At 34.4% G+C, this 15128-nt stretch overlaps 1 protein-coding gene across 5 annotated transcripts in view; it reads right to left on the minus strand.

Annotated features, from left to right (window-relative positions):
- Window positions 1-1015: 1015 nt before the first annotated feature.
- SANBR (SANT and BTB domain regulator of CSR) overlaps window positions 1016-15128 on the minus strand; it is a 50127-nt gene continuing 36014 nt past the window's right edge. For all 5 annotated transcript variants that reach the window (XM_046662769.1, XM_046662767.1, XM_046662768.1 and 2 more), the window contains 8 exons: window positions 14831-14863; window positions 13924-14023; window positions 8927-9018; window positions 7901-7929; window positions 7748-7821; window positions 6693-6781; window positions 5044-5135; window positions 1016-2834 (listed from right to left, as the gene is read on the minus strand). In XM_046662769.1, coding sequence (XP_046518725.1) covers window positions 2798-2834; window positions 5044-5135; window positions 6693-6781; window positions 7748-7821; window positions 7901-7929; window positions 8927-9018; window positions 13924-14023; window positions 14831-14863 — 546 coding nt within the window. In that variant the 3' untranslated portion in view covers window positions 1016-2797. The remainder of the gene's footprint in view (window positions 2835-5043; window positions 5136-6692; window positions 6782-7747; window positions 7822-7900; window positions 7930-8926; window positions 9019-13923; window positions 14024-14830; window positions 14864-15128) is intronic.

Consider the following 15128-nt stretch of genomic DNA (forward strand, 5'->3'; position numbering starts at 1 on the left):
CAGGAAATAACAAGTGTTGGAGAGGATGTGGAAAAAAAGGAATTCTCATACATTGCTGGTGGGAGTGCAAACTGGTGCAGCCACTATGGAAAACAGTATGGAGAGTCCTTCAGAAGTTAAGAATAGAACCACCATATGATCCAGCTATCCCACTGCTGGGTATTTATCCAAAGAACACGAAAACACAAATGTGTAAAGATATATGCACCCTATGTTCAGTGCAGCATTATTCAAAATAGCCAAGACTTGGAAGCAACCTAGGTGCCATCAAGAGACGAATGGATACAGAAGATGTGGTATATACACACAATGGAATACTACTCAGCCATAAAAAAGGATGAAATCTTGACATTTGTGACAACATGGATGGACCTTGAGGGCATCATGCTAAGCAAAATAAGTCAGAGGGAGAAAGAAGAATACCGTATGATCTAACTCATGAATAGAAGATAAAAACAACAACAAACAAACACATAGACACAGAGATTGGATTAGTGGTTACCAGAGGGGAAGCTGGCAGGGGGAGGTGAAAGGGGTGACTAGGCACATGTGTGTGGTGATGAACTGTAATTAGGTTTTGGGTGGTGAACATAATGTAATCTACACAGAAATGGAAATATAATGATGTACACTTGAAATTTATTTAATGCTATAAACCAATGTTACTGCAATGAAAAATAAACAAAATTTGCCTTCATCAAATTAGCATGAGAGGGCTTCAGCCTCAGCTTCCAAAGCAATTAGCACATCTCACAATAGCTGGCTGAGTTTCTGAAGCAGGAAAATAACACACAAAATGATACAACAGTGTGAAATCAGCACTGTTTACCAGATAATCTTTTCTGCAGTATTTTATCCCTTAAATGTTTTGTTGAATCTTTACCAGGATAATCTCATTTAAAATAACCTTTAGAAAAGTTTATAAAGTTTACCTTTTCCATGAAAACCTGCGATCCACCTAGACCTTTCTGAGAAAATGGAAAGTTCAGATCAGGGACTTTTCAAACAACTTTTGTCATTAACATTTATTTCAACTAAAGAAATGTGAATCCAGAATTAATGTAAGGTAAAACCTCAAAGTAGTTGGCAAAAGTAATGCTCTTAAGAGTTTGATTAAAATGTTTTTGGTACCTGTGCTACATATTACAGACAGGCATTAACAAAACAAAAAGCACATTCTGCAGAGAATCAAATTCTGATAAATTCTGGTTTGTAAAAATGAATTCAGTGGTACAGTCCCCCCAAGGAGAAGCAATTTGCCTTGTTACCATCAGTCGAAAATCAAGAACATATTTTCCTCTTCTTTTCCCTCTTCTGACATCACAGCACTATATACATGTACAAATCTAAATCCTTTTAATCAGAGAATCTAATAAACTAAACAAGACTCTGATATTTAACAGGGCTTACCAATCATGTACTACACAACATTTTCTTTTGAAAATAAAAATTTTATAATCTATTTCAAAAATATCAAACAATTCAAAAATACATAAACTGGAACAAAATTTCCAAACAAAAATTCAAAAACCTTAGCAAAGCCATACATATAACATCAAATAACATCTAGCTTCATTTATCAACTAAAACACTCAGTAAAAATGATTTCTGTACGTGTAAACAGAGTGTAACACTTGAACATTTCAATAGGAACTGCTGTTCTGTCACACATACCAAAGTTTGCCCTGTAAATAAATTGAAGAAATTTCAATTAGAAGGCAAATGAAAACTAAAAATAGAAACAGCACGTCTTAAAGTTTTTTAGAGACCTACATATAAGTAATTTCCAAACACACAATTTTTTTACATGCTTATGGTTTGGAACAAATTTTCCCTGAGCACTCTTTCTGCTTGGTTAGAAAAATTAAAACATGATCTATAGAATAGAATTTTATTTTGATTTCTGTTGAATATCTGCAATTTTTCAGCCATCAAATGTATTTGGGAATCTTTCCTTCTAGATATCTCCAAATGGCTACAGAAATACAGTTGGGTTTTAGAGCCCTGAGAAGTGGACAGTGGTTGTCTCATACAACTGAAATGATTTACTATCCTAAAACTATCAATGGGTATTTTAACAAATTCAGAATGGCACAAGCATCACAGAAGAGGTAATAATCAGTAATTCCAGCTCAGATGACCAATAGATAGGCATTAAAAACTGAAAGAAAAAAAAAGTTGGATTAACATTGTGCTTTCCATGAATAATGCTGAAAAAAATTAACCCTTCTGCCCAACACAGGAAATGCCTCACCCTGAAACTTTATTTAATACAGTCTTGAGATCTGTCACTCCTTAATATTCATGCAAACTTACATCACTAGGAATTTCATCACACAAACTGCAGTTCTCACTGCTATCCCAAGATTTACAGCCCCAAAGACACACTACAATCAGTGCACATGCATGGTACCACTACCCGCTGTGTTCCCCTAATTTTTTAAGGTCCTAAAAAATCTTAGCTACTTGAGAGTTTAGGCCTCTTCTCTTTTAAATAAATAAAGGATAACAAATATTAGGAGTTTTAACTATGCAACTTTGTAAATACTAATTTTTTACATAGCCTAGCATTACAATAAAGGAAAATTAGATTTAAGAAGTTTTGTATTTACAATTTAGATTTCATAAGACCTAACTACACATTTCCCTTAGCACTATGATTTATGTAGTTTTCGAGAATAATTAATAAATAACTTAAAACATTTAGAAGTCATCATTCTGAAGATCCTGAAGAAGTGAGCAATTTCAGATGTCCAGAGGTGTGTCTTCTGTCTTTTTAGTTGTATGTTAAGAGGCTTTATGCAGGACGCCCTGGACCAAAACGGCTTTTAGACCTAGATTTTTTTAAACAGAAAAGAAGGTCAGAGGTGCTTCTAAAGTATAGGAAGTGGCTGCTGCTTTAGGTTACGTCTGATTGACAGTATCAAAGTTCAATGAAACCTCATGTAGCTCCATAATCCATTTTTTAAAGATTTTTATTTTTTTCCTTTTTCTCCCCAAAACCTCCCGGTACATAGTTGTATATTCTTAGTTGTGGGTCCTTCTAGTTGTGGCATGTGGGACGCCACCTCAGCATGGGCTGATGAGCGGTGCCATGTCCACGCCCAGGATTCAAACTGGCAAAACTCTGGGCTGCCGCAGTGGAAAGCACGAACTTAACCACTCAGCCACGGGGCTGGCCCCTCCATAATCTACTTTTAAACAACCTTGTAGTGAGATGTATTTTGGAATACAGATTTTTTTTTTAATTTTTGGGAGATGATATGATACATATATTGTATATTATGGATCTGGAGCAGTGTACCATAATCAAACATATTAGTGCTCCTTCAGTGAAACACACAAACATTTACATTAAGTGGGATAAATAAAAACTATAAATAAGCATCACAGTAGCTCAGGTTAGGTTTGAGTTGCCACAAATGTATTAAAAAACTCCTGGTGTTTTATAAAATTTCTGGAAGAAAATATAGGTAGTACACTCTTTGACATCAATCTTAAAAGGATCTTACTGAACACCATTATCTTCTCAGACAAGGGAAATAAAAGAAAAGACAAACAAGTGGGGCTTTATCAGACTAAGGAGCTTCTGCAAGGTAAAGGAAACCAGGATCAAAACAAAAAGACAACTCACCAACTGGGAGAAAATAATTGCAAATCATATATCCAACAAGGGGTTAATCTCCATTATATATAAAGAACTCACACAACTGAACAACAAAAAAACAAACAACCTGATCAAAAAATGGGCAGAGGATATGAACAGACATTTCTCCAAAGAAGATAAACAGATGGCCAATAGACACATGAAAAGATGTTCAACATCACTAATCATCAGAGAAATGCAAATCAAAATTACCCTAAGATACCACCTTATACCTGTTAAAATGGCTATAATCACTAAGATAGAAAATAACAAATGTTGGAGAGGATGTGGAGAAGAGGGAACTCTCATTCACTGCTGGTGGGAATGCAAACTGGTGCAGCCACTATGGAAAAGAGTATGGAGATTTCTCAAAAAACTAAAAATAGAAATACCATATGACCCAGCTATCCCCATTACTGGGTATCTATCCAAAGAACATGAAATCAACAATTCAAAATGACTTATGCACCCCTATGTTCACTGCAGCATTATTCACAATAGCTAAGACATAGAAGCAACCGAAGTGACCATTGACCGAAGAATGGATAAAGAAGATGTGGTATATATATATACAATGGAATACTACTCAGCCATAGAAAAGACAAAATCGTCCCATTCACAACAACATGGATGGACTTGGAGGGTATTATGTTAAGTGAAATAAGACAGACAGAAAAAGACAAACACCAGATGATTTTACTCATATGTGGAAGATAAACAAACACTCGGACAAAGAGAACAGTTCAGTGGTTGCCAGCAAAGGGGGCTGGGGGGTGGGTGCAAGGGGTCAAGGGGAGCACATACATGGTGAGGGACAAGTAATAACATACAACTGAAATTTCACAACGTTGTAAACTATTATGGACTCAATAAAAATAATAAAAAAGTCTGGTTTTTTGAGCTTTCTGGATTTCAGAATTGCAGATAAGGCATTTGGATCTGTGCTATTAGTGATCAAATCTCAGTAACTGTTACTCTTTAAAAGAAAATTTGTGATGTAAAATGACACAGTACCCCAAATTAGATTTTATTAAAAAAAATAAAACAAGGAATGAGAAAAACTTCAATGGTTTATATAAAGTAAGAATATATAACCTATAAACAGTATAAAAATTCTGCTAATTCACAGTAGCACTATAGCTTATATTTTTATCAGTAGCTCGCTCAGAACAGAGCTGATTCAATAAACAGAAAACTTAAAGAAAACTATATTTCATTAAATTTTGCGCTTATAACCCTTTAACTTTTAAGTTAAAATCTGGTTCTATGTCTTGATGATCTAATCCTAGAAACAAAAAAAACCCAAACCAAAATTCTGTGCTTGTCGTGTTCATGATTTTCCCTGAAAAAGTCACTTCAAAGCTAATGGCATTCTGGATTCGCTGATGCTGACGTACCTCGTGTTCTTCTCTGAGCTGCTCTGCCGCGCGCTGGCTGGTACGGAGGCCTTGATTTGCGCTTCGAGTCTGGAATAAATGCCTCCTGCAAACTGCAGAGTAAAGGAGCAAAATTAAGTTATTATCTTCATGGAATCAACAGAAGCTCTGCTTTATTAAAATGGCATTCTTCTGAACTTAGAAGTAATTTTATTTTTATTTTTAAAATTCAGCTTCTTTGAGTTATAATCTACATGTATAACACAGTAAAATGCACCCTTTTTAGTGTACAGTTCTGAGTTGTGACAAATGCATAGTTGTGTAACCACCGTTAGAAGGAAGACGTAGAACAGTCCCATCACCCCAAGAACAGCCCTTTGTGCCTCTTTTAAGTGAACCGATTCGACACCACCAATTCCTGACAACCACTCATCTATTTTACGTCCCTATAGTTTTGCATTTTCCAGAGCACTATGTAAATAGAACCATACAGTCTGTAGTCTTTTGTATTTGGCTTCTTTCACTTAGTATAACGTATAGGAAACTCATCTATGTTTTGCATGTATCAGCAGTTCATTCTTTTTTAAATGTACTACAGTTTTAATTATTTTTTCCAGGTAAAGGACATTCAGGTTGTTTCTAGTTTTTGGTAACTCTGAATAAAGCCACTATAAACATGTGTGAATTGATCTGCATGGTGACTAAACGTTTAACGTTATAAGAAACAGTCAAACTGTTTTCCAAAATGGCCATTCCTTTTTTTGCATCCCTACTAGCCATATATGAGAGTTCCAGTTGCTCCATATCCTTGCCAGCATGTTTAAAAAAAAAAAATTTTAGACATTCTAGTTGGTGTATAGTGGTATCTCACTGAGGTTTTAAGTTACGTTTTCCCAGTGACTAGTGATGTTGCATCTTTCCATGTGCTTATTTGGCACGTGTAAGTCTTCTTTCATGAAGTGTATAGTTAATCTTTTGCCTATTTACTTTTATTGGATTGTTTATTTTATTATTGAGTTTTGAGAGTTCTTTATATATTCTGGATACAAACCCTTTACCAGATAAGTGTTTTACACATATTTTCTCATAGTTCATGGCTTGTCTTTTCATCCTCTTAATAGTGCCTTTCAAAAAGAAGAAATTTTTACTAAGTTTTACAGGGAAGTAAAGTTTTGAATACAAGAATTAGGGGCAAGAGTATTGTGAATACATAATACCAATACTAATGATAATGCCTAAAGTTATGATTAATATGTAATTCTGATAAGAATATAGGTATTTCTAGTCATCATTTTCAACAAGATAACTTATTTCAGAGATAACATCTAAGAAGCATGCAGACTTGATCAAAATCAGCAACTTCCAGAAAGTAACCCTCTGGATAACCAGCATTTGGTCAGCAATGTACAGTTAATCTACTCTTGGGGTGACATGACACTTGCAGTGACAACGTACCTTGTTATCTGTGTTACAGAGGACCTATGCACCATGGATAACAAGAGATAGTAGAAAACTTATATGTGAATGAATTGGCTAACTGGTACAGAATATAAAAATATTTAAATTGCTCTTTTAAAATTCTGCCTAAAACATCTTTATACTCTTCATGATAAAAATAAAGGAGGAAGGCATGTCTAAGCAAGCAAAGTACACTAGTACATAATTCTTACTTCTTTTGCATCCTTTGACTTGACTCGGTCCAGATCACCCAATCTCATCTTTATTAGGTGCCCTGTAATTTCAGACATCCGCCGCTGATCTGAAGGTAAAAAATAATAGACCTTACTTTTCATGAGGATGATTTATAACTTTCACTTCTTAAAGAAGGCTGCAAGTGTCAAGAGTTTATGCAAATATCACTGGATATTATTTTATAAACACATACATTTATTTATCTTTGAAGAATTTTAGGCTGCAAGTGGACAAATGGGTCATACATGGACAATTGTGCTGCTTTTAAGATTACTGCACATCAGCCTAAACATATTCAGTTATCTTTAGAGTGAAAGTCGTGGGCAAAAATCAATCTGAGAGACCTAAAAACTACAGGAAGAGCTGGCCCTCATGGCCTAGTGGTTCAAGTTTGGTGCTCTTACTGCTTCAGTGGCCTCTGTTCACTTCCCAGTTGTGGAACCACATCACCTGTCTGTCAGGTGCCATGCTGTGGCAGCGGCTCACATAGAAGAACTAGAAGGACTTACAACTAGGATATAAAAACATGCACTGGGGCTTTGGGATGGGGGAAAAAAAAACACGACAGGGGCCAGCCTGGTCGCCCAGTGGTTAAGTTTGCACGTTCCACTTTGACGGCCCAGGGTTCACCAGCCCAGGGTTCACCAGTTTGGATCCTGGGTACGGACCTAAGCACTGCTTACCAAGCCATGCTGTGGTAGGTGTCCCACATATAAAGTAGAGGAAGATGGGCATGGATGTTAGCTCAGGGCCAGTCTTCCTCAGCAAAAAGAGGAGGATTGGCGGCAGATGTTAGCTCAGGGCTAATCTTCCTCAAATAAAAAATACAAACAAACACCACAGGTACATAAAACAATATATTATCTACTGGGATGGTCGAATACTGAAATTCTGGTTAATACCTAAGGAAATGGCTAATTACAGGCCTTATTCCAGCTGGAACCTTTAAAGCTATTTAGGATACTTCATAATATGAAAGATTCCTATCATTATTTACTCCTAATTTGTATATTACCCAAATAATGAAACTTACCATCTTCTCTTTGTGCATCCTGGTTAAATCTCAGAGATCTTGTAGCATCCCATTTATTCTTCTGCATACTTACACTATTGAAAAAATTTTTAAAAAATCAGCATTGACGCTTTAAAGGGTGGACATCTGATTGGATTAAGGAACAATACTCACATGAAAGGAGACACATCTCTAGAAGTTGACTAAAAAAAAGGCAGACAACATTAAGGCCCAATTAGAATGTATTTACTGATTAGTGTTATCGTTAATAAAAGAGTTTACATTTATTGAGTACTAGGTACTGTATCAAGAGCATTGTAAGTATTATTTCATTTAAGCCTTGCAACAACCATGTGAGACAGGTGCTATTATTACCTCTATAATAAAAGAGGTTCAGAGAAGTTAAGAAACTTGTCCAAAGAGAAAGAGACCTAGAATTTGAACCCAGCTTTATCCGTCTGATCTGGAAGCCCCAGCTTATGCAATCTTTTAGAATTCACCCATTCGTGTGCCTGTGGTACTTAATACGAAGATGAATGTACAACCTGTCCAATGTAATTGTGTGGAATTTGTCTCAAGCCCAGCCTCGCACATATTTTTGGAATCCATGATTTCTCTTTTAGCCACTAGTGGTTATTACTGTTCTCTGATTCCTACCTGGCTTTTTACTCCTTCCTTCGAAGGCATGGGGAAATAAGAATTATTTTAAAAGGTCATAAAATATACTATCTTTAAAAATTTTCAAGTCTATATATCTTATTTTAAAGTTTATTCATTCTATTTTTTGGATAAGTAATATTGGTGCAAAATTCAAAAGGTACAAACAGCACACATAATAAAAAGCCTCTGTCCCCCAGACATTCAGTTCTCTTCCTAGTTGAAACCAACCATATCAATTTCTTGTGTAGCTTTCCAAAGATATTTTATGTATATAAAAGGAAATTCATATATATTCCTTGATCTATTCTACACAAATAGTAGTGTAATATGCCACTATATTCATACTGTTCTGCATTTTCCTTTTTTCATCTGTCACTGTATCTCAGGGATTTTTAATTATTCTTTATGGAACTTCTACATTCATTTTCACACTGCTAGCATTCAAATGTGGTATTTGATATTCTTTTTCAGATGTTTCCTAGCTATACTTGCTTGCTTATTTCTCAATATGAACTTCAGAATAACAGATAATTTAGTTACCTTCTCCAATGCCTTTTCTTTCTTCTGACCACAGGGTGAAGACATCTGCTTTTTTGGTTGTTTAGTGAGCTTCTTTGGCTTCTCCTTTTTTCCTGATAACGGAAGGTCAATGTTATGAGCATAAGTCCCATACACTTTTCCAATGCACTTGTTACTTCCAAACAATAAAATCATTTTTTTTAAAAAAATTGTTTTTTAAAACTAACAAATTACCTCTACATAAAAAATAAATATATGGAGAAGTCAAAGTAAAACTGCTCTCTAGAGGTTCATTTTAATTACTTTTCTTCTTTCTACTTGGTGAAAACCTTTGGGGAAAAAATGAGGGCAATGAACTCAAAGTTCCAATGAAATCAAATATAGAAAAATATTGGGGAAAATTATACATATTTATTTTTCTGAATCTAATTTGACAGTGGAGTCATCTCCTAAATCCAAGTTTTTTATATAAATAATAACAAGCCAGAAGTTAAAAAAAACACAGAGGCTGAAAATAAAAGACAGGAAAAAGATATGCCATCCAAACAGTAAACAAAAGAAGTCTAGAGTGATTACATTAATATTAAGCAAAACAGACTTCAAGACAAGCAGTTTTACTACAAAGAGGGATACGTCATAATGATAACCAACACACTACAAATATATATGTGCCTAATCATAAAGCTCTAATGTACACCAAGCAAAAACTGATGGATCTGAAAGGAAAAATACGTAAATTAACAATTATAGCTGGAGATCTCACTGTCCCTCTCTTACTAATTGATAGAACAAGTAGTCAGAAATTGAGCACGATTATAGCTTACACCAGACAATCAAACCAAGTTGACCTGACATTTATAGACTACTCCACCAATAAGAGCAGAACTCACATTCTTTTCATGTGTATCTGGAACATGTCTCAATAAAATATAAAAGACGAAACCAGACAGAGTATGTTCTCTGACCACGATGGAATTAAACTAGAAACCTGTAACTGAAAAGTATCTGGAAAATCTGAAAATATTTGGAAATTAAACAACACACACATCAAAGGAAAAATCATAAGGGAAGTTAGAAAGTATTTTGTATTGAATATAAATGAAAACAAGATGTATCTAAATCTGTGGGAAATAGTTAAAGCGGTGTTTAGAGAGAATCTTACAGCTTTCAATGCTTATATCAGAAAAGAAGAAAAGTCCAAAAATCAATGATTTAAGCTTCTACCTTAAGAAGCTAAAAAAAGAAGAGGAAATTATGTCTAAAGTAATTATAATGAAGGAAACACTAAATATAAAATAGACAACTATAGAGAAAAACCAATGAAATCAAAAGCTGGTTCCTTGAAAAGATCACCAAAACTAATAAACATCTAGCTAAACTGATCAAGAAAAAAAGAGGTAAGACACAAATTACTAATATCAGGAATGAGGAAGGGACATCACTACAGATCCTTCAGACAGAGGATAATGAGGATAATAAAAAATATTATGGACAACTTTATGCCAATAAATTTGACAATTTGGATAAAATGGACAAATTCCTTGAAAGACCCAAATTACCAAAAAAGATTCAATAAGAAATATAAAACTTGAATAGCACTGGATTAATTAAAGAAAATGAATTCATTATTAAAAACCTTTCCATAAGGAAAACTCCAGGCCCAGATGGCTTCACTGCTGAATTTCATCATACATTCAAGAGAGAAATAACGCAAATACTACACAAATTCTTTCAGAAATGAGAAGGGAACACTTTCCAACTTGTTTTATGAGGTTAGTACTACCCTGATATCAAAACCTGAAAAAGACAAAAAAAAATACAGACAACTATCCCTCATGTACACAAACAAAAAATCCTTAACAGAATATCAGCAAATCAAATACAGTAATATATAAAAGAATAATGCCTCATAACTAAGTGGAGTTTACCCCAGAAGACTGATGTAACACTCGAAAAAAATCAGTGTAATTAATCATATTGACATAATAAAAAACCTCTGCATTATCATCTCAATAGATGGAGAAAAGCATTCGACAAAATTCAACACCCATTTACTGTAACTCAGCAAACTAGAAATAGAAAGGAACTTCCTCAACCTGAGAAAGGGCATTTATGAGAAACCAACAACTAACATTACACATTCAGTGGTTAAAGACTGAATGCTTTCCCCCTAAGATAGGGAACAAGGCAAGGATGTCTGTTCTCACCACTTCTATTGAACATCAGGTCCTAACCAGTGCAAAAAGGCAAAACAAAGAAATAAAAGGCATACACACTGGGAATCTAATTAGCAAAGGAAGAACAATTAAGTGAATGCAGCATGATCACAGGATACAAGGTTAATATAAAAAGATCAGTTGTATTTCAGTTTTACCATCACTGAACAATTGAAAAAAGAAAAACCTACTTCTGTGCATGACAGCATAAAAAAATACTTAGGAATAAATTTAACAAAAGATGTTCAGGGGCCGGGCCTGTGGCGTAGTGGTTAAGTTCAGCGCACTCTGCTTTGGTGGCCCAGGTTCACAGGTTCAGGTCCTGGGTGTGGACCCACACCACCTGTCAGTCATGCTGTGGCAGTGACTCACATACAAAACCGAGGAGGACTGGCACAGATGTTAGCTCTAAGAGGTTCAACCTCTGTATACTGAAACTACAAAACATTGTTGGGAGACGTCAAAGAAGACTTAAATAGTGGAGAGAGATTCTGTGTTCATGGGTTGGAAGACTTACTGCTGTAAAAAAAAAAAAAAGCAATTCTCCCCAAATTGATAAATGAGTTCAACATAATCCCAATAGAAATCCCAGTAGAATTTTTGTAGTTACATACACACTGATTCCAAAATGTATAGGAAATGCAAAGCACCCAGAAATACCAAAATAATCTAAAACAAAATAAGAATTTTTGAGGACTCACACCACCAGATTTCAAGACTCATTAAAAACTACAAAAATTAAGACAGAGTGGTACTGATATATTGACGTATATGATGACTGACCTAAGAATCAACGGAAGAGAAAAAAGAGTTCAGAAATAGATTCATATGAAAATGGTCAATTGATTTTTTAACAAAGGTGCCAAGGTAATCCAATAGGGAAAGGACAGTCTTTTCAACAAAAGATTCTGGCACAGCTGGCTATGCCTATGGAAAAAAAAGGAAGCTTGACCCTTAATTCATGTCACACACAAATATTAATCTAGAAGGATCATAAACTTAAATATAAAAGCTAAAATCATACAACTTCTGGAAGAAAGCAGCAGAAAATCTTTGTGACCTTAGGGTAGGCAAAGATTTCTTAGCTATTAAAGCATGAAACAAAAAAGGAAAACTAAAAAATTAGAGTGCATACACTTAAAAATTTGCTTCTCAAAGGACAGCATTAAGAAAATGGAAGGGCAAGTCAAAGACTATCGGAAAATATTTGCAAAACATATGGACTTGTATCCAAAAATATATAAAGGACTCTTACAATTCAATAATAAGGCCAACAATCCAGTTAAAAAATAGGCAAAAGATTTCTACAGACACTTCAAAAAAAAAAAAAAAACACAAATGGCCAATAAGCACTTGAAAGGTGCTTAGCACTATACCCCACTAGAATAGCTAAAATTTTAAAAATCAATAATATCAAGTATTGTTATAAATGTGCAGCAATAGAAATTCTCATACATTGATGGTGAGATGCAAAATGGTACAGTCACTTTGCAAAACAGTTTGGCAGTTTCTTATAAAGTTAAACACACACTTATCACATGACCCAGCAATTTCACTCCTAGGTATCTAACCAAGAAAAATAATACTTATGTCCACACAGACTTGTATGCAAATGTTCATAGCAGCATTATTCATAAGTCAAGAACTAGAAACCCAAACGTCTATGAAATGGTAAATGGAGACACAAATTATGGTATATCCATACAATGAAATAATACTCTGCAATAAAAAGCAACAAACTACTGTTAGACGAAACAATATGGGTAAATCTAGAAAATACTATACTAAGTGAGAGAAGCCAGACACAAGAGATTCCATTTATATGAAGTCTTAGAAAAAGTAAACTGTATGTCAAGCAGCAGATTAGTGGTTGCTGGGGAGTGGGAGTGGGGAAAAGAAACTGAGAGTAAGGGGACAGGAGGGAACTTTTTGGAGTGATGTTCTCAGTGTTGATTTTGGTGGTGATTACATAACTGTATAAAAAATTCATCAATGTACACACTTAAAAACGAGTGAATTTGATCAAATTATATCTCAACTGTGAAAAAACAAACAACGTAATAGCATTTTCTCCTTGACTAATTAGGATTGAAAAATAATTGATAAAAGACTAGTTTTTTAATTGGGGGACTCAACATGTAAAGAAAAATTATGTAAAACTCGGAAATAAAACAAAGGGAGGGTTGCATGTCCCTTAAATGTCATACTGGAGGACTGTTTAGCAAGCCCACCAAGAATTATTTAATTCTCTAAGAGAATGTCCCATGTTTGACTTCCCTATCTACTATCGATTGAAGGCCTAGATGTTAATTTTCACGTTAACTAGCAGATTTTTGTATCTAATAGAAATGCAAATGATTTCTGATAGTAGAAAAGATAACCTCGAAGGTTAAGGGTTTACTGCCTTGTAGGATATTAATCAGTTATCTAACTTGCAATCTTTTTTTTACATTCTTTTTTCAAATGCCTATAAATACCTGAGTCTTCAAATGCTCTTTGAACCAATTTTCTCTATTTCTCATACTAACATGTTGAAAAATTTTGACACATCATTCTATAGTTGTATTAAATTATGTTTTCAATTTTAAAAAATCATACTTCGATGAATATTATTTAATGCTTCATTTGAGTGTCACTCAAATCATCTTAGGTACACTGATGTGAGTCATATATTTTGAGAAACACAGTATACTACCACTACCGTGTCAATTATAAAGACAACTCCTCACTCCCTACATTAAAGCCTTCAGAATGCAACCCCTTCGTGTTTGTGATACTTGATTTTAACTTAGAAATCAATACTTTGTTTCTTGGATACTTCCTCTTCATCTCCAACTTCATCTTCAGTGACCTCAGATCCGGTGGTATATTCTTCTTCTTCTGAAAATAACGACTGTTGTTTCTAAATTTAAAAAATAAAACATATTCTATTAAAAATATAATATCACATCTCTAATGAACTCTTTCAAACACATTTCTTTAAATTTCTTTTGGATGAACGAGCCAAAAAAGAGCTGATAAAATGACCACTGCCTAGCACAACATCCAGGAAATGGACATACAATTTTTACATTTAGGACAGGATCACATTATATCAAATATTTTTTATTTCCTTCACAGATCCTAATAGAGGGATGGGTACAGTTTTTGTTGAATTACATCTCTATCACTCAATTGAATGTATATTCCTTGATATTAAGATTAAATCAAAATATAATAATTACCAATATTAAAGTAGCCATATAAAGAAAGACGCGCACATCCTCTGGGTGAATGTGGCCCTGGGTTACTTAACCATATCCACATCAGTTTCCCGCATCTATCCAGCCTACTGTCTGCCATCACTGATCCAAATTCCTACTCCATTCTTGTGAATACTGGTGACAGATGGCATAGTAATGGCAAAGAGACAAAAAACCCCCAACCAATCAACCAACCAAATAATTGAAACTTAATAGATTTATTGCTTTGTTCAATGTCCTAAATGCGACTTAAGAAAAGTCATTAAAGAAGACTTATGGATTATGCAGCCAGATAACTGAGCATGTGTGTCTTAAACCCTGACATTTTTAGTAAGCACAAAATTGTACAAGTAGAAAAAGATGAAATACACTTAACTAAAATCTGTAAAATAAGACACTGATAAGATTCTATTAAACTAAACTTTAGGAAGAAAGAGATCCATGAAAGAATATAATTGCTCACTTACCAGTTGCAGAGTCCAGTTTTTCAGTGACAGGAACTATAAAAAAAAGACAAAGGAATAAGAAATGAATAAATCTGCATCTATCCTGACTGCAGCTTCATATTTTCATGTGGATATTGTGGGAGAGCTGAAAAAAGCTACAAGTATAGTTTCCTTCCAGGTTGAAACATAATTAAAACTCAGGCTGAAAGTGATGAATTACAATCTTTAATATCCCCTGCCTAGAGGAAGATATGTATGTATACAAAAAAAGAAAAAAAAAAAAAAAATCAACATTTTTCCCAGTGTCATTTCCAAAGGA

The sequence above is a fragment of the Equus quagga genome, chromosome 5 (genome assembly GCF_021613505.1).
Source record: "Equus quagga isolate Etosha38 chromosome 5, UCLA_HA_Equagga_1.0, whole genome shotgun sequence".
Classification (NCBI taxonomy): domain Eukaryota; kingdom Metazoa; phylum Chordata; class Mammalia; order Perissodactyla; family Equidae; genus Equus; species Equus quagga.